Below are 20,781 nucleotides of genomic sequence, written 5' to 3' on the forward strand. Positions count from 1 at the left end.
GTTCGCCTTTTCGCTTTCATGTGATCTCAAAATTAGTATCGGTTTATGGTTTCATCTAGGGAGCTTTACAGAATGATAACATCCGATGAATTTTGCTTAGAGTAAGTTTATTCTTCAGACACTGCCTTAAATTTCTGTTGTTACTCACGTAATTTTTTATCATATAATGTAGAAATCAAATCCTCAAACTCCTGAGTTGTTGATGCTAGGTAGTCGTACCACTTTCTACGCCATGATGGCAGATCTGCGAGAAGTTCATGGGTATTTTATAGATACTCAAGACCTACTTCTAAAATTCAATCTATGTCTGACTCATCTGATATTCTCATTACACTAAAATCAGATAGGAGTAGGTACTGCAGCATTGCTCAGCTGTAGAGACTATTAACATCGAAGCATATAATGCAAGATCCATCATTGTTTTCATTACAATCAGCCATAAGCCTATTGTCTGCAACAGCATATCTATGCAAACAGCGAACTGTACCACCTCTGACACAACTATTAACAAATTTTGATTGTTCTGTGTCCATAATAAGTTGCAGTTTTACATTTATAGTTTTCAGCAAAGCATCCCACCCGTAGCCAGGTGAAGTCACCCAATGATCGAGATTCAGTTTGCACGTTTTGAGACAGAGTGCACGAAAATTTTCAAAGACATCAGCCAATAGCAAGACATCGGTTTTCAATTACTAGTCGGAGTAATCTTCTAAAATTCAGATAAATGCCAGACCTTGCACGCTCCTTGATATTCATATTCCTTGATAATTGTTTCACCAGTCAGCAAGTCATATAGGAACACGCCATTCTTAGTAACCGTATTAAACTGGTCGCTGTTAGGAAAATATTTTCTTGTTATTTTCAACTCTTCAGGTTTTAAATATGAGACACATTTTTCTAGAGAACACGACAGATAGTTAAAGGAATCTGTAACCCAACATTTTCTTTCTATGTCGTAACTATCTAAGAAACCTAGCGTTGCCGGGTACTTTTCTGTAGCTGTGCCCGAGACTTCGTATGTGTGACATTTATTTTCAACTTACAAAGATTATTTGTATACAATATTTAAGTAGTATGTCTGGGGACACGAACTAAGATCTGGTATGCTTCACTAACATGAGCTAGAGCCGTGTAAAGCTGGCTCGCCCGACTACTCGTATGCCATTAAGTTGGAGATAATAACTTTAAGCATGCGAAAACCAACTCACACTAAGGTCCATGCTGTAAACACGCAGCGTCTGACATTGTATTTTGTTTATGGTCGCGATATAAGATCAGCTCACTGGGAATTGTACACATTTAAAGCGAAATGGTAAATTGTTTAAGCAGGATTCGGGATATAAAACTCGCTCGCCCGACTACTCGTATGTCATTAAGTTGGAGATAATAGCTTTAAGCATCTGTGAGTGAAGGGTTCTGAGGAAAGAGATAAAGCATGACCCTCTCAATCAGAGTTATATCGCTCCTCGTTTTCCTGCTGGAGTTTCCAAAGAGCGAGTTAATGCCTGATGTTCTCGATCTGCGGCAAGTCTGGTCTTACGATCTTCATTTGATTCTTGAGACCGTATAGTCCTCAGTCTTTTATCCCTTCTGGTATATTCAGAACGACTCGAACGTTTCCTAGGGATTTGCATTCGTAACCAAAACTAAATCAAAATGTTGTAAGTATACACCCAATTCACAAAGCAAATTTAGTTAATTCGCTTTTCCTAGCAAAGAATGTAGATAAAACTCATAGAAAGAAGCAAAACAATAGCGCTAAGATTTTCATACACAAAGTGAAATCAGTAAATCTGTGTATCCTGTCCAAGTAAACTCATAGCTAGTTTGTGATCGTAAGCATAGGACTGAGACGCTAAATTCTGTCACTGGCATAAACTTCCAAAAATACATCTTTCATAGAGTTAAAAAACTAATAGTGCCCTCTATTGGTTTTTGCATGTGCTATGATACCAACAGCAACATTTATTGGTTCTTTGGTATACGATACGATGATTAAAAATTCGAACTACTAAGCTGAGCAGACAATTTTAGATAAAACTTTAAATTACGACATCTTCTTTTTTCGTGTTCCGATTTTGATGAAACAAAGTCTGTACTCTGCCCCAGCCTATGCTCTAATTACCTGCGAAAACCTCGTAAAAATTCGTCTAGTAGCTTTGGAGATTAGCATGTTCAAAAAGCCACACATGACAGTTTTGCAGTTTTGTTATCAGGGTACATCTGGTTTCACTGCTATAGTTTTAGTAAATGTTTTATACTTTTCCATGTTTCTCGCAATCACAGAAACTTGGCCTGCATTTATTTTCACCGTTTTATTTTGCTCAGTTTCTTGGACATGTTCACATCCCTGCATCCATAACCGTACATGTTACGAAAATATAGCTACTTACTTATATATGTTCCTCATCTCTTCCTAAACTAATGGCTCGGTTTCAAATAGACTTGGCACATACTTCACTGTCTGGAAAGAAGTGCAGTGGTGGTAAGAACGACGTACCTATCAAAGAGGTGGGGGTGAGAAAGAAATGTTGCCTACGACACGCAAATACTCAGACTTTATTCATCCAGTATTTGAGAATTAGTCAACTTATAACAAACTTTACACATAAATTGCACCTTTACGAAACTTGTTCTCTCTGGCACCCCCGACACAATGGTGAAAGGAAAAAGCTTATCGTTCACTGTATTTTCGGTTTTCGTGTAGTAAAAGTGCTTCATTGGCATGAAATTTTAGTCTGTTCCTGCTTTACTACTAATCTATTCCCCAGAAACACATGTGAAATGTGTGCACAAATATGTGTGAAATAAGTTAAATATATGTCAACTATATGTGACACGTGTTTACACGGGTGAAGCTGAGGATAAAAGGTTCCTGCTAAACCCCTGGGTCGATTTTAACCAAACTTGGTACACGTGTTATTTGCTCTCTGGAGAAAAATCTGTGGAGGTATGAACCGCCAACCTCCTGCTGGGGTGGTGGTGATATACGGAGAAGGCTGGGGGACGGGGAGATGGACATAAATAGAGGGAGAAGGAAACGGATAGAGAGAGGGGGAGGTGGAGATGAACAGAGAGAAGGGGTGGAGGAGATAAGACAGTGAGAGGGGGCGAGGAGGAGATGGATAGAGAGAGATGGGAGGGAGGAGGAAATGAACAAGGAAGGAGGGGATGAGATGGACAGAGAGAGCGGGGACAATTAGGTGGATAGAGAGAGAGGGAAGGAGGAGGGTAGAGAGAGGGATGAGGAGATGGACAGAGAGATGAGGATGGGGAAGATGGACTAATGAAAGATTGGAATAAATACATGCCCGGAAAATGCCAGGTACTTAGCCACTATGTTCATAATTGTGAAATGAGCATCCTAATTCGTCATATTCTGAAACAATACTGGTGCTGTAAAGCTAGGCCTATAATTTAAATTGGGAGCACTGTCTAACGCAGGGCTAGTATGGCCTTCACAGGCGTGAACGCTATCTAGCGCTGATCTCACACGGTTTCCACAGAGTACTCCAGCGCAGCTGGAGTGCTTAATACCAGCTGCCAATGTCATGACACTAGCATCTCAGAAAACTTACACACATTCATACTTACACATCACGAAATATGTCACTTAGCTCCCTTTAATATTTTTATAAAGCTAGTAATTCTTGCTGAAAAGCTAGTTGATGTTTCTATAAAGCCACTTGTTACCTCTATAAATCATTTTGCAGAGTATTGAAAAATATCGAAAAGTATTGAAAAATATCTAAATGTTACGGAAATATAGAAAAATATTGGTAGTATTCAAATAATGTTATAAGATCCTCAATGTCTTTATATTCTTGTTCCTGGAATATTGTAATACGTAATACGCAGTGGCATTCGAATTAAATAAAGTTCTGAACCGCAGTAGTTTTATAAGGCTCTTTGATCCCTCTGTAAACGTTCGTTTATTTTCCTTTTGTGTTTAGTGACTCATTTAAATGTCATAACCGCACACGCCTCTCTCTCTCTCTCTCTGTCTCTGCGTGCGTGCGCGCGTGCGTTCACCCACTGTATCAGCGCTGTTTTCTTTTTTTAATTTAAATACTTTAATGTTTGAAGAGTGTTGTATCTGACAATAAATAGTGTTCACGTAAAACGTATTTCAGTCTGTATCACAATCTCCTGCAAGTAAAAAATTCCATCATTTCTTAGTTTTTGGTTTAGACTATGGCTAAATTTAAGAATTTTGAATCTGTTTCTATTTTTGTTGTGTAGAGCTAATTAAGTGCTCAGTGAATACGAAATGTGAGCTGTTGCTCTTTGGGAAACCAGTTTTTAAAGTTTCTTCTTATATGGCATACATAAATAGTTTGAAGAGAGTTACACACTAACTGGTACATGCCAGGTGTTTATATCCTTTTAGAAATGAAATGTAGACTATGTTTCTATTAAGGTGCTCGAGGGAATACAGCGTTCAGTTATCCTAAATTTCTTTACAGTGTTCTCAGTTCCATTCAATCTTATCAGCTTTCAGGTTCTGTATTGAGAATATTCCGTTTCTAAAAGGGATACGTTCCATACTCCCTCCGTGTGATAACGGGAGACTGTGCAAATGCGTTCGTGGTCGCATCTTTCTCTTTTGTTTGAGGATGAAACCGTACAAATGCGCAAGATGGATTACGCCCTCTCTTGTTTGATTTTACATTTTACTTTAAGATGTACGGTGGTCTACAACCGCAAGGAATTCAGTTTGTCCAGGACAAATAAAATAAAGGTAACTACAACAAACACAGTGTAACGCATGATTTTTTATGATGATTTCAAGTATCCCAACCTTCCTGGGTGTAACATCATACACCTTGAACGAAAGAAAGTCTTCCCTTTGGAACGTCAGAAAATGCATCTTACTTCATTCTCACTGGGAATCCTTTCATGTTTTCAATAAACACAAAACCCATAGTATAAAAGGGCGACAGAAAATATTTTATTTGTTATTACTTTCACGGTACAATCGGATGTAACCGTTTGCGACCAGGTAGTGATCGAAAGAAATTACGGCACTGGGAAATGCTCACATGGTTGACTCTTGAAAAGTACAATAAATAAAAGAGCGCAAGTCAATTATTAAATTAAACAGTAACCAATCAGCCCAAAAAGTTTCGAGAGAAAGTTAAGATGGTGGTTGTAATGCTACAGGTGTTCTCACAGTTGAGTGCAACGCACGTAGTGTTGATACACCAATGTGAAACTATCAGGAAAGTCCTTCGTTGCGACTTTGTTCAACTCGTGCGTCACATTCGCACTTTCTTCGGCCTTAGTTATCTATCAGTGAGTCATTTGTGACTTCGGCCTTTGTGGTACATTGTTATTGACTACTGTAAGTCTCGTCACTTGTGATGACTTTTTCCAGAAAATAATTGCTCGCGGTTTTCATTTCAGTCATGTCACGGCAGGTGTCCACGCGTTGCTGTTTTGTTGGGGAGACAAGGTGCACTGGACAAAGTTTGAACACATTTTCCTCTTCGTCAAAACATTCTGGAGAATGTCTTGAACAACTGATTTAGACACGTTCAGTTCGTTGCTCTAATGCGATTTGCGATACATCAAAGTTGACTTAGGACAGACGCATGCCCGCTACTTCACACTGCTTGCTCACAACCGACAAGTCGAGTGCACATCTGTTGTTTACAGTTGCTAGCTCAAGCTGTTGCCGTAGTTACTGCACTGACGTCGCCTATACGCCAGGAATAAAATCAGTCACAGAACTGTTTGGATGGATAGTGTGTGTCATTTTTTCCTAAACTGGGAAAATAATCGTGAAAATCTGCCACGACTACAGAGATAATGCAAGCGTATTACTTTGCTATTCAAATTATAGAATGGAGTCTCTATCTTATAAACAATCCGAAGAAATTTCAAGTTGCTGTGTGTGCCGCACTCAGAGACTTCAAAACCCAGAACGGCCTTTTTCTCTCATGGCATAGATATAGTAAATGGTTATTTCACACTCTTATTGGATTCCTCAGGGTGTTCTTCACTGACCTGATTGCCGCAATTGCTGAGCGTGATCAACGAAGGTTAACGGAACAGTGTCAACATCAACTTCCACTCATTTCAACAGGTTAATGAGTTGCGTCAAGAGAGAAACAGTTCAACTCATTAATCATCGACAACTACAGCACTCTCTTCGATTACAGGAATTAGAATTTAAATCACCTTGCTAATAACTGTCCTCGGCCGGAGCTGCCTTGTATCCTAGATGACTTCGTCAATATTTTACTAATAACGTACAAGAGTAAGGAGTACCTACTTTGTTAAATTACTCATTCTCATTTTCTACTACGTCATCTGCTGCTGTATTTAAAACTACCCATCCTCACTTGACAACCAAGTACAACAGCCTCAATGTGACGCTCCAAATTTCTTTGAATAAGTTGTAGTACAAAAAATGTCAACATGATTTTGGACATATGTCTTCAGAAAACATGCAAACCCGTGTGCTGGTTGGCTATGCGTACATTATCTCACTACAACTTTCAAGAGTTTATCTACGGTGCAAATATTAGTTTTTCTCCTATTATTAAACTATGTGGTGTCGGAATACATTTACAACCCAAGAAACTTTTCGAGCATCTGAAATAGAACAGTCTTAGTTAAAGTGAAAGCACCTTGTGCAAACTGTCTGTTATCTGCTTTTTATCGCTTCACTAATGAGGACAGGAATATAAAGTGGACCAACAAATGACATTAGTTATTTTAGGATACACAGTTGCTGAGTTGTTGATGAAATTAGTACATCATGGACAATTCATACATAATGCAACTACACTTTCGTTATATAGCTAGAGAAGGCCGAGATGCACGCTATAAGCTCACGCAGGATGGCGTGAGGTCTGAAACAGGATACGTAATGAATGCTATAAAGAAAAGTACGTAGCTGCTGGAATACTTAACATTAATCCATCATTTGTATACAACGTTCTTGATGAGACATGCTTCATACGATAACTATCAATTGCTATGGCGCCTTGCTAGGTCGTAGCCATTGACTTAGCTGAAGGCTATTCTAACTATCTTCTCTGCAAATAAACGAGGCTTCGTCAGTGTTGCATCGCTAGCTAAGTCGTCCGTACAACTGGGGCGAGTGCTAGTAAGTCTCTCGAGACCTGCCGTGTGGTGGCGCTCGGTCTGCGATCACTGACAGTGGCGACACGCGGGTCCGAAATGTACTAATGGACCGCGGCCGATTTAAAGCTACCACCTAGCAAGTGTGGTGTCTGGCGTTGACACCACAACTTTATTCATAACGGCTCCTCATTTTAAAATGAAGTTAATCGGAATATAACGACAGTTTGTAGTAAATTAAAGGAATATATTTTTAACTAAAATCATGTAAGACATTGCTCTACATAATCAACACATTACATCTGTCCACCAGACATAGTATTCTCGTGTCATTATTAGCTGCCGCCAGTTCATGAAAGCAATTGTTCGCTGCACTTTTCACGTCGGCATCACTTCCGAAACGTTTCCCAAAGGTACTCTTTGAGCTTCGAGAGAATGTGAAAATCGCTACGAGCGAGATCCGGAATGGAATATGGGCGACCATTCGAACTAATGAAGTAAGACTTCTTGCAGTGACACGGTGAAGGCAGGCATTGCTGAACATTTCAGACAATTTTTTTCATTTCTTTTGTTCATTACTGCATACTCATATACTTCCTAAAATTGACGATAAATTTCTCCAGGTTTTTACTTCGGTGGATACAAAAATCGAATGACACTCTTGGCCTCACAACCGGCACACAGTTAATTTTAAATGATCACAATAACAACTTAAACGACTAGTATTCACAATTCGCTGAGGAAAGATGTCCAGGAAACCATTTGACCATAAATGAAAGCCTAATATCCTCGTGTATTAATTTAAAAAATTGCAATGAAAAATTGTTTGCCAGTGTTACCGTCTTTCCTTATTTTCACCGAAACTGATTTGATGTTATCTTTCTTATCTTTACTACTCTCCAAATTACAGTTATTATTGATATGGATTGCGCAGTAGCTACCAACACTTATCTTTAAGGAAAAAAGCTTGATACGAGTCATCATCATACTTAATCAAACAACGGAAACAAGTTGCACCAAATGAGCATCTTGCACAAACGATTAGGTCTCATGTTTTCCATTCGAAGAATATTAGACGGATGTGCATCGGTGCATGTCAGATTTATTGAAAATACTTCCCCGAATACAAATCTCTATAATAAAAGTAAAATAGGTACTGCCCTGTGTTAATTACATGGACAAGCAGCAGCTGCTCGGAGAGTTTTGGTAGCGTAGCAGCGACCTGAACGATGAACTTGACAGTTTTTTGACGAGCACAAGAGAAACTTTTTTGTCTTGTCAGATATATACATGAAATAAATCCACTTATTTTTCTATATAGTCTGACATTAAGTCAGTAAATTTCTTCCTGCGTTTCTCCCCCTCCCCCTATCTTCACAAATTTATTTTAGAAGACGTGGATGTGAAAGGGTCCCAATTGTGCTGGATATCGTGTATTTCCAATAATTAGTATTTCAGATTACTTTTCCAGTTGCTGAAGCACTTTCAAGTGTAGGTGCATTGTTCTGATGAAAAATGATTTTCATTGTGAATATTCCACCCTGAAGCGGAGTGTGCACCTTTCTTAACCTTCTGGCAGATCAAGCTTTTGAGCCTGAGCCGTACCCGAACACCGATCGTTGACTTACTTGGGCAACATTCTTACTGGCTGAACTACCAAGATATTGTTCGAAACCCACCTTGACGATTTTAATGTGTCAGGAAATTTCAAAGTAACACAGTCTGAAAGATTTGTTCTGGAAAGGATCGTTAAGTTGTTGCTAAGCCATTTCTCTGATTTATCTTTCTACCCGTAATACTATTCCAACAATATGTACAGGAGAGCTTCCATGAACTTTGGGAAGTGTGAAGGAAATACTGGGAGAACTGAAGCTGTCGATAGTTCAGTCGGTAAGAGATTAGGGGTTCACGTCCCGGTCAGGCGCACAGGCTTAATGTCAGGACGATTTTCATTCGGTTGGTGCCAAAGACTTATATAGAGTAATTTATTTTTCCCTCTGCTCGTAACCAATAAAAATAAATCCTTTTGCATCCTAGAAAACACTGACAAGTTTTTAACCGTCGTAGCAGTATGGCGAAGGAAATTTAATCTTTGCTTCAGGACCTTCGCTGTCTCTAAGAGGAAGCCCTTATTCTTAGCTCTCTTTCCTTCCATCGAATGGACTTAACGTATAATCACTTTTAAGTTCTTTTACTTCTTGATTATCTAAGATTATGACACGGGCGCTTATGATCCCAGTTGTTTATGCGCCCTCAAACAAAACAAAAAAGAGAAAAAAATATCATAGCGGCTCATCCGCAATGACAAATGGGGCAATGTCATGGATCGGATTATTTTTAAAATGTTGCAAACATTGCTGAGGCATTCGTTTTCGCATTTGCTTTTTAGTCATCATTCATTGTATGCGAAACACATCTTGCTCAAAATAATTTTCATTATTAATTTTTCACAAATAATGTACCCCACTCTTTCGTCTAATGTGTCTACGGCGGATACTAGTTGATGTATTTGAACTTCCGTCGTCCAGTATCGTCCACTTTGTCAATGTTTTCATGTGTGGTCACACAAAGCGAGACTGAAACTTTCTAAACGCAGTACGGTTGCTCCCTGATAAGCAGAAGATAAGAATTCCGAAGGGATGCAGTTAGTGAGCAAGATACAAAAAATTGCGATTTTTAGTTTAATTATGCATGTCGAAATGAGTCGTCTTCGAGAGAAGTAAGGGAGCGTCTGAAATCAGTCGCCTATTTATTAACTGTCGAAAATGAAGAAACGCAAAACACACATTACACTATTATTGTAAAACGCGGTAGAACCCAAAAATTCTGAAAATTTGACGACACTTGATGTACGCTAGAACGCAGCTTGTACCTAATGAAAAAGAAATTTTCATTGATATTAACGCCACCTCTGTGCCACATGAGACTTTTGTCCTTGCCACAATTCGGATAAGGTACTTCCCATAATCTACTTCACACGATCTCTCCATGCTTATTTACTTTTCAGAGTAAGCTGTTAAATGTTTAAAGCATTCCCGTTCTTGTTTCCGAGACTAATTAGAATTAAAACTCCAGCTCTCTCCATTTGCCTCTGTTCTGTACCAGTGCCTCGGCGCTCCCTTTGGTGCGTAACAACATCGTGAATTTCTGTGATGTCTCTCAACCCCGAGACCTCGCTTCTATGCAGGGCCAGTGTCCCAGTGAAAGTTCCTGTTGTGCCCTCTGGGCTCTTGCAGCCTGTTTGGCGACATACAGAGTCCCAGTAAGCTGATACATGGAATGATATTTTTGTTTAATTAAACACCATTTTATGTTTATTCATGAACATGTGTCCATTTCGTTTGTGGCCTGCAGAACAGATTGATAGATCAATATATCTGATTCCGTACAGACAACAGTGTTAGAAATTCCAGGGACCCAGAGGTGAAGAAAATCTCTCGTCAGAGGCCATAGAGATCTGAATGTCCAGCAATAGTTTTGACCGGAACAGCGACTGTAATCAATACTGAAGCGGTCTCTCGGCGTTGAGAGACTGTGGAGTTCACCTACATTAGTCGTCAAAGTTGACACGAACAACTCAATTGTTTCTTCCCTGATTACCAACTTCAGCAGTCTGCCACACTTGCTCCTAAACATTCCCCAACCTTATAACTGAACACTCTTCACATCCTAATCCAACGAAACTTTAACCGCCTGACCATGAAATCCGTCCAGAGATGTATCGATCCATTAACAGAATACTCGTTTTTGTCACAACACCTCTCCCTCTCTTTCCAACAGCTTAGCTCTCTATCCTCATTCCCATCGTTTCCAGCCCATATACTTCAGAAGTACTCTTCCACACCCTCATCACGTAAAGGTCATCTACATATCATCAAAAGTCGGTTTTTTGCTTTTAATATGGCCGAGCGGTTCTAGGCGCTACAGTCTGGAACCGCGCGACCGCTACGGTCGCAGGTTTGAACCCTGCCTCGGACATGGATGTGTGTGATGTCCTTCGGTTAGTTAGGTTTCAGTAGTTTTAAGTTCTAGGGTACTGATGACCTCAGCAGTTAAGTCCCATAGTGCTGAGAGCCATTTGAACCATTTCTTTTAAGAAAACCTCAACGAAGCTATTCTTGCTTATAAACTGTGTGTAATTAACAGAATATTCTGAACAGGAAATTGAGGAGAATAATCGACGACAAGAAACGTCACTCAACGACGCTACAGAGATTCGAAGTTATAAGGCTGCCGCTCGGCAGTGAAGATGAGTGGGTCCCGGCGGAGGTTCGAGTCCTCCCTCCGGCATGGGTGTGTGTGTTTGTCCTTAGGATAATTTAGGTTAAGTAGTGTGTAAGCTTAGGGACTGATGACCTTAGCGCCCGCATCTCGTGGTCGTGCGGTAGCGTTCTCGCTTCCCACGCCCGGGTTCCCGGGTTCGATTCCCGGCGGGGTCAGGGATTTTCTCTGCCTCGTGATGGCTGGGTGTTGTGTGCTGTCCTTAGGTTAGTTAGGTTTAAGTAGTTCTAAGTTCTAGGGGACTGATGACCATAGCTGTTAAGTCCCATAGTGCTCAGAGCCATTTTTTTGATGACCTTAGCAGTTAAGTCCCATAAGATATCACACACATTTGAACATTTTGAAGATGAGTGTGTTCGCACCACTGTGATGTTACGATAGGCGTGGATGGTTTCAGCGCCATCCAGCAGCATTTTGTCAGGTCCATTGCGAGTAGATGAGGAAGAGATTAGTCTTTAACGTCCCGTCGACAACGAGGTCATTAAGAGACGGAGAAGCAGCTCGGATTCCCATTGCGAGTAGTTCTGTTTGTAATGAGTCGGTGTACTAGTTCACGCTAGCACCTTAAAACGTTCCATAGAGAGAGGCGTCAACCCTTATAACTTCGAAGTCTGTATTATCGATGGTTAACGTTCTCGGACATTGGTTCTGCCCTCGATTCGTAAAATCGTTTGACGTTTATCAGTGTAATTTTGGTACATCCTATACAGGGTGAATCACCTAATACTTGCATCGCAAAATTTGCGAAAATGGAAAGCGCTATATCCATGTGCGGTTTTCACAGAATGGATTGGTAGTCATAGGCTCGTATTACTAGTAAAAAAAAAAATGGTTCAAATGGCTCTGAGCACTATGGGACTTAACATCTGAGGTCATCAGTCCCCTAGAACTTAGAACTACTTAAACCTAACTAACCTAAGGACATCACACACATACATGCCCGAGGCAGGATTCGAACCTGCGACCGTAGCGGTCGCGCGGTTCCAGACTGAAGCGCCTTGAACAGCTCGGCCACACTGGCCGGCTATTATTAGTCAACCAACAGACTGTAATAATACTTAGAAAGTGTATTTTTTAACAGACATACACTTTTTTTAAATGGGACAACGCCTATTGACGTGGACAAACTAAAAGTAGCGTAAATTGGGTGTCATTGCTGTTTGTTGAAGGAGTATAGTACGTGTTGTTAACAGACATCGTATTTTGAAAGGTTTTCGCACCGTCACTTGTTTGCGTCGTTCAGCCTGCGTAGTTGCTAGGTACGATGATGTTTTGTATGTTTACGGTGTGCATATACGAGTATGTCCGCTGAATGCACTGCAACTTGCTAGTATGTGACAGTCCAAGCTGTAGGTCTTGAGTGCACGATTTAAATTGACCAATGCAGAAAAATCCGACGTGTTCTAATGTTCAAATGTGTGTGAAATCTCATGGGACTTAACTGCTAAGGTCATCAGTCCCTAAACTTACATACTACTTAACCTAAATTATCCTAAGGACAAACACACACACCCATGCCCGAGGGAGGACTCAAACCTCTGCCGGGACCAGCCGCACAGTCTAGGACTGCAGCAAAGCCGACGTGCTTATGGTGTATGGAGAGTGTAGGAAAAATGCTGTTCGTTCTTCTAAGGCGTATGCAGCAAGATATCCAAATGACGTCAACCACCTCGGCAATTATTTATGGAAGTGATTACGAGACTCGTGTTAACTTCTGTACACGGGCATTAAAACAGGATACTCAGAATCATGTATCTTGTTTAGTGATAAAGCCACATTTACCAGTGATTGATCCCCCTCAGTTTTCTATTGCTCTTTCTACTTTTATTTACTTTTCTTTGCGTAAGGGCTTCAATGTTGGGAATGACTGCTTCACCACAGCTCAGTCTCAAAACACATTTCAGATGATAATCTGATATGTACCATCTCAGTCGTGTTTTACTGTTTCATTAGCGGAAAGAACTGCTCTGAAGTTGCGGGAACGCAAATTTTTGTAAAAGTCATTGACATCTACTCTACCGCTCATTAATTTCAATACACGCTGGTATTTCAGATTTACAACACAAATCAAACGATGTTTCTCACAAAATATAATTATATTAACTTCCACATATATAAGTATAATACAATCACTTTCATCAAAGTATCCTCCTTTGGATTTAATGACTGCCTCACAAACTCAAGGGATGCGGTCAATCAGTTTTTGTAGGTGTCGTGAATATATGTGATTCCACACATCCTTAACAATATTCCAGAGATGTTCCTTGCTGGATATATTAACTTCCCTGATACGTCTGTCGACTCCATCTCAGACCATTTCAATGGGATTACAGTCGGGGCTTTGGGACGCCCATACAATATCATTCAGTACTTTCTGTTTTTCCTTTGATGCAATGTAGTTCGTACAGTATGCCGACCGATGTTTCAGGACATTATCGTGTTGTAAGGTAAACCCTTTCACTATTAAGCGAAACCCACTTCGTATTGCATGATACTCAAGTATGCGGTGGTACTGCTTCCCATCCATACTTCCTTCAATTGTCACAATGTCGCCAACTCTATCTCCGGCAAAACATCCTCAAGCCATAATAGTACCTCCACCGTGTTTAACTGTAGGTATAACGCAATGCTTGGCTACCCTTTCCCCTACAAATCGACGAACAAATATTCTCCTTCTGGTTCCAAAAATCTTGAACTTTGATTCATCGGTGAATAACACCTTCGTCCACTCTTCCTCTGTCCAATTAAGATGTTTTATAGCCCATTCAAGTCTCTTCTGTTTATTTAAGGGCCTTAGAAGGGGTTTTCCTGCTGTGACATATTTTTTCAAGCCAGCTTCAGTCAGTATCCTTTTTACTGTTGCAACAGATGTTGTTGTCCTGTTTATTTCTACGAATTCTGCACGAATATGGGACGCTGTTTTGAATCTATTTCTCTTACTGGTAATTCTGATATATTTATCATCACTTTTAGCTGTTTTACGATGGCGTCCTATCCTTATTGCTACCCGTTGTCTTCTGGCGGTGAAGGGCGTATTGCACTCCCCCTATAGACACACTACGCTGTTTCGAAATTTGGCGAATAGATAAACCGCTTGGCTAAGTGCTACAATTGCAGCACGTTTTTCTATGGATATCTCCACTCGTGGAGCCATACTAGTCATTTGCACATTTCGATGTCTCGAAGAAACTGGCGTGCAACAATCACATGTTACGTATCGTAGCAATGCTTGCCGTTTGCTGCGGATACCTTCACATCACTACAGGGAACAACACAGGTGCAGCAAATGCGGCGTCCGTCGTAAATAGGTAAACAAACATATCAGATAGGGCATAACGTTTACGCACACAAAATTCTTTGTTGGGTACTATTGTATCTCGATGACCACAAACAAAAATCATGACTTGTGTACAACGGTTGCGCTATTCCTTTGCTTCCTCAACAGTACCCACGGTATTAGACCTTTATTGGGTGTATTGACATTAATGACCGGTAGTGTATCTTTCAGTTAGTGAGTACGGGGCAGCGAAAATTCCTATATCTGTTTCCAAGCGCGAAATATCAGTGAATCTTGTTTCAAATTCAGTACGCAGTTTTCTTAAAAGTTCTGTATGCTCTGCAAAATCTGCAGCACTGGCAAAGTTTGTTAATGCTGGCAGTTTCGGGAAGTAAGAGACGTTTCTCGCTTCCAGCTGCCTTTTCCAGAGCAACAGTTCGTCTTTAATACCTTCCCTTGAAGTGACACGCACAAGACGCGAAGGCGCCCTGTCACATCAGCTAAAAAGGATAAATCACAAATCTATCTGTCCCCGACAGTTCAGGAATACTTTCTTCTTTCACTTCCATGGATAACGACATTTCTTGGTGCAGTTTCATGATGATAATTTTAGCACGACTGAGCTAGCTAACCTCAAAGTGATAAGGTGAATCTCCATATTCACAACCGATATCGTCCAGAATCGCATTGAACAAGCGATAAATGAATCCTTTTACTGGAATAAAATTAGTGATTTTCACAACCAGACTCATTAAATTATTCAGTTTTATGCTTTTGGAACACAAATGTTGTTGATGCATCGGACAATGTGTATGGATAACCAGAAGATCAAGATTCTTCACTTTTCTCTCGACGCATCCTACTAAGCCACCGATTTCGCCAGTCATAGCAGGAGCAGCGTCAGTTGCCACGGTAGTTAGTAATTCCCACGGCAGACCAAATTTCCCTATAACCGCTTCAAGTGCATCTAACGTGTCTTGACAAGTTTTTATGTCTTTCAGTGGGGTAAGTTCCAACATCTCTTCGCGAAATTGCAGCATTTTGTTTACTGTTCTAATGAAAATTACCTACTGTGCTGTGTCTGACAAGTGAGGAGTGTCATCCAAACTCAAAGAAAATGCAACACTGTCTTTAACATTCATTGTCAGATGAGCCTCCAACTCTTCTGCTAATTCTTGAATTCAGCGCATTACAGTGGCTCGAGGAAGTGACACGAATTGTAGCTTCGGAACCGTTTGTGGGTACAGCTCTTCCGTCACTATTACAAGGCACCTGTTAATAGATTCCCCTTCAGCAAATAGCTTAAACGGCATAGCTATCTAATGAAAAATTCTGTAACTAATCCCCTCAGAAGAATCTCTTCCAGGATGATCAACGTCCTGCAAATAATATGAAATATTTGTATCAAATAATATCAGTAGCATGAACTTTCAAAACTGACATTATAGTTGTTGAATCGAAGCAGTTTTTCTTCATTCCTTCCACTGCCACCATGTTACATACAAAACTTATTATTAAGTGTTAATTTACGTCGTTTGAAAAGCTAGCGTTCAGTTCAAACATTATTGCCTTTTGTTCGTAGTCAACATATTTGACGTAATCTTCCGCGTGGTTTGCTGCGTAATTACGTCTTAAACTGAATTTCTTTATGTACTTTCCTGTATATAACTTTGTGACATACTAAAAATTTTACACGACCATCCTGGTCCGTAAAAAGGTATAGCTCCTCCCTCGCAGCATTAAAACGAGGTGGTGCTGATGGCCTGCTGTTACAGCTGCTTGCTGCCTCTGTCAGGTCTAAATGCGCCGATGGCTGGGATTGCCTCCGCTCTTTCCGTTGCTCTCGCCTGTTACTCTGTTTACTTCTCGCGACTCCGCGCTCCCAATCTGTTTTCCTGAGCCGCCGTGATTTAGAAGCTTAAATTTTTTACACCGCCAAGGTACCGTAGACCTTAGTATTTGACGTAAATTTCAACTCGATACCTTTCCTCGTTTTCGAAAAAAAAAACGTGGGGGCGTATGCGAAGTTGTAATACTTTGAAGAAACCTTATGAAGTCCAAAATTTTGCTAGCAATGTAACTAAATTTGGCAGAGTTATTCAGGAATGTGGTATGGGTACACACATACGTTTACATGCTTATTGAAGTTATAAGTTTTTTATTATAGACAACTGAATTTTTTTCAATAAGGTGAGTACAAATGTTCTTTTTCTGAAAAATCCATCAGAACTAAATTAATGTTTTTTGCAGAAAGTTTGACATACGACTATTACAAACATCTGGAAAACAGAGTTCAAAAGTGTTCAAATGTGTGTGAAATCTTATGGGACTTAACTGCTAAGACCATCAGTCCCTAAGCTTACACACTACTTAACCTAAATTATCTTAAGGACAAGCACATACACAAATACCCGAGGGAGGACTCGAACCTCCGCCGGGATCAAATGTTAAAATGTGTGTGAAATCTTATAGGACTTAACTGCTAAGGTCATCAGTCCCTAAGCTTACACACTACTTAACCTAAATTATCCTAAGGACAAACACACATACCCATGCCCGAGGGAGGATTCGAACCTCCGCCGGGACCAGCCGCACAGTCCATGACTGCAGCGCCTTAGACCTCTCGGCTAACCCCGCGCGGCGGAAAACAGAGTATTGATATCTTCTTTTGCTAGATTTTTATTGCTCTTCAAATTACTGTGAAAAGAAAATATCAAATCTTAAGGCTTTTCTCGTACATAAGTGTCTTGCTATTGCAGTAAATGAAAAATTTTTCCACAGAATGTTTTACTGTATTATTGACTAATTCCATACCAAAATTAAGTCTATAAAGTCACTGATTATTCACGAAAAGGTACATAAAGTTACCAAAATGTAAGTTACGGGAAACCTGAATCAAAGATTTGACATGTTTCTACTAGGCCTTACATGATCTGGATGAATTGGTGTAAACGATCTGGATTCTCTTCTTCATCCTTAAGCTCTCTTTTCGTTGCTTGTCTTCTTAAGTTAACCTGATTTTCTAATTGAGTAACAATAATGTCAGCAGCACTAGTTCTCCTGTTATCGATTTGTTTCAATATCGGCAGTGTGAAAACTCCTGGATCAAATCCTAGCCTCTGTAGAGGCCATAGTCTGTCTAGATTGGCACAACTAAAACCTATAAACAAGCATCATAGACTGCAAATTCGTCAGCAGTCCGGAAAGAAATGTTATATTGTTGTATGATTTTCCTATCAGAGAATTGTAAATTTCATTAATATTTTGATTTTTTCCATCCTTAGAGTATAAAGATAGAAAAATGATAAGGAACCTGTACAAATACGAGACAGCAGTTATCCGTGGACGGACAAAACAAGAAGAGGTGCAGATACGGAAAGGTGTTCCACAAGGTTCCGCACTATCCCCTGTTATCTTTAACGTATACATTGAAGAGGCGCTGAAAAAAGCAAGGGAAAAGACAGGTGTAGTAATTCATGGCCAACGAATAGATATGATAAGATATGCCGATGATATAGCTGTCCTAGCTGAGAGTGAAGATCTTGTAGTCTTACGGAATAGAATAAATAAAGTTATGGGGGAAGAATATAATATGAGAATTAATAAAGCAAAAACAAAAGTAATGGCATGCGACAAAAAAAGATCAAGTGAAAGTCCAAGTTCATGCAGGCAATGAACTGCTTGAACAAGTTGATAAATTTGCTTATCTGGGCAGTAATATTACCAGGGATGGAAGGAGCAAGGCAGAAGTGAGAAGTAGAGTTGCTCAATCAAAGGCTGCTTTTAACAATAAGAAAAACATCTTAACATCTAAGTGCATCAGCCTTGAAATCAGGACAAGATTTTTGAAATCGTATGTGGCATGCTATGGGTGTGAAACATGGACTCTCGGGACAGAGGAAGACCAGAAGCTAAATTCTTTGGAAATGTGGTGCTATAGACGCATGCTCAAAATGCTCGACAAGGTCACAAACGAAGTGGTTCTGGAAAGAGCAGGTGAGAAGAGAAGCTTCTGGAGTTCCATTGTTAAAAGAAGAGTGCAATTTACAGGCCATCTATTAAGACATAAAGGACTCCTGAACACAATCATAGAGGGATATTTCGAGGGAAAAAGACACAGAGCAAGACCACGGCTGAGGTACATCGATCAAATCGTGAAAGATGTGGGATGCAACACCTATAAAGAAATGAAGAGAAAAGCTGAAAGACGCACAGAATGGAGACAAGCCGCCATTGTAGCTATTGCAAACGAATTCTTGGATTGACCACTACAGAAGAAGACTTCTGTAGAAGTTTTGAATCTGGTAAAACACCGAAACGTTCCCCTGATTGTGACTGCATGAAACTGGAAAAAAACGCCGCAGGAATGAATAGTAGGACGAAATACAGAACAAGAAAGGGTCATGACCCCGTGCAAGCTTCTACCCATTATTATTTTTAATCACACTTAGGGGTGGAATTGGAAAGTAATGTTCAGGAATTGATATTTCAATACACTGTAGGAAATGTAGATCCAATATTTTTTTATTGCAATTTTGATCGCTTTCGCCTACGTTCCCCTTAAGATGCGGACAGGCAGACGGACAACATAGTAGTCTTACAAGGGTTCTGTTTTAACTTATTAACATATGGAACCCTAAAAAGAGTTATCTGTGTAACAGGCGGACCTGAAATCCTGTAATTTTGTCTGAAAACGCGGCCTTTGAAATTGCTTCAAAACCAAATGATGAATAATTGGTTCCTTTCTTTTCTTTTTTTTTTTTTTTTTTTTTTTGCAGTACGTGAATCGCGCCGGCGAGAAGATATCGGGCTACAGCCAGCGCGAGCTGCTGGGGCGGAACGTGCTGGAGCTGAACCAGATGGAGGGCAAGGAGCTGATGTTCCAGCAGCTGAGCCGCGGCCGCGAGTGGGAGGGCACGGTGGCGTGGCCGCGCAAGGGCCCGGCCGCCGCCTCCGCCTCCACCGCCGCCATCACCGCCCCCATCGCCACCCCCACCGCTGGCAGCGCCGGCGGCGAGACCACCGCCGCAGCCAACCCGCCTCCCGTGCCACTCGCCTGCCGCGTGCTGCCCGTCGCCGTCACCGGCAGGTCAGTCCTGCCACGGTCGCCCCTCAGAAAACACTCACAAAGTTTCAGTTACCACGTCAAAAGAAAAGAAAACATCAAAGTGCGACCGTTATGATAGTGTTAGACTGCCGGCACATACGCGAAGTACACTACTATAGCGCGGAAGACTGCGTATTCTGCGCGCGACTCACAGAGAGCATTGCAGAGTGCCCCTGAGAGCTACAAAACCAAGAAGAATCGATTCTCGGATTTTAGCAAGATTATTGCGTTCTTTTTTGAGGAGAAGGTGTCTATATTTATGATAATACTAAGTCAAATCACCAACAAAAATATACACTTTCATACATATCATGACCATTATGCCATACTTAAATAGTTCATCCTCGTCACACTTGACGACTACGTGTCCTAACAATGAAAGGCATTGTAAAATACAAATAAGAACTACCAATGTCCTTACTGTAAACTTCACCAATATTAAAAGTATGGTAAGTAATAGTGTCTTGATTATTAATACTTTCAAGGCCAATAATGACAATAAAGCGATTTATATTTTTTCCGCTGACATATAATCCTCTCTGTAGTAAATTACCAAAGAAGAAATATACGTAACAAAAGACATAAAAATAACGTACATTCAATCCAAAATTAAAGTCATAACAACCATAGAGCCATTCACTTAAAAAGTTCTCATTCAACAAAAACTCTATAATCAATTATTAAATAATAAATTCCTAAAATAAAAGTTATAGTTCTTGAAAAGAACAAAGAAAAAACTCAAAGAACAAATAGAAAATAAATTCACGGCCTAAGATGATAAACTTCATATCATTGATTCCACAATGAAGTTGCAGCATTAGAAAATTGCACCGATATGCAGGAAGATGTTCAGCAGATAGGCACTTGGTGCAGGGAGTGGCAACTGACCCTTAACATAGACAAATGTAATGTATTGCGAATACATAGAAAGAAGGATCCTTTACTGTATGATTATATGATTGCCGAACAAACACTGGTAGCAGATACTTCTGTAAAATATCTGGGAGTAAGCGTACGGAACGAT

At 40.3% G+C, this 20,781-nt stretch overlaps 1 protein-coding gene across 2 annotated transcripts in view; it reads left to right on the forward strand.

Annotated features, from left to right (window-relative positions):
- The window catches only part of LOC126483878 (high affinity cAMP-specific and IBMX-insensitive 3',5'-cyclic phosphodiesterase 8A), a 1,729,999-nt gene that overhangs the window by 1,429,023 nt on the left and 280,195 nt on the right, over positions 1 to 20,781 (forward strand). For both annotated transcript variants that reach the window (XM_050107127.1, XM_050107128.1), the window contains exon 10: positions 19,429 to 19,739. In XM_050107127.1, coding sequence (XP_049963084.1) covers positions 19,429 to 19,739 — 311 coding nt within the window. The remainder of the gene's footprint in view (positions 1 to 19,428; positions 19,740 to 20,781) is intronic.

This window comes from Schistocerca serialis, chromosome 6 (assembly GCF_023864345.2).
Source record: "Schistocerca serialis cubense isolate TAMUIC-IGC-003099 chromosome 6, iqSchSeri2.2, whole genome shotgun sequence".
In the NCBI taxonomy this organism is placed as follows: Eukaryota; Metazoa; Arthropoda; class Insecta; order Orthoptera; family Acrididae; genus Schistocerca; species Schistocerca serialis.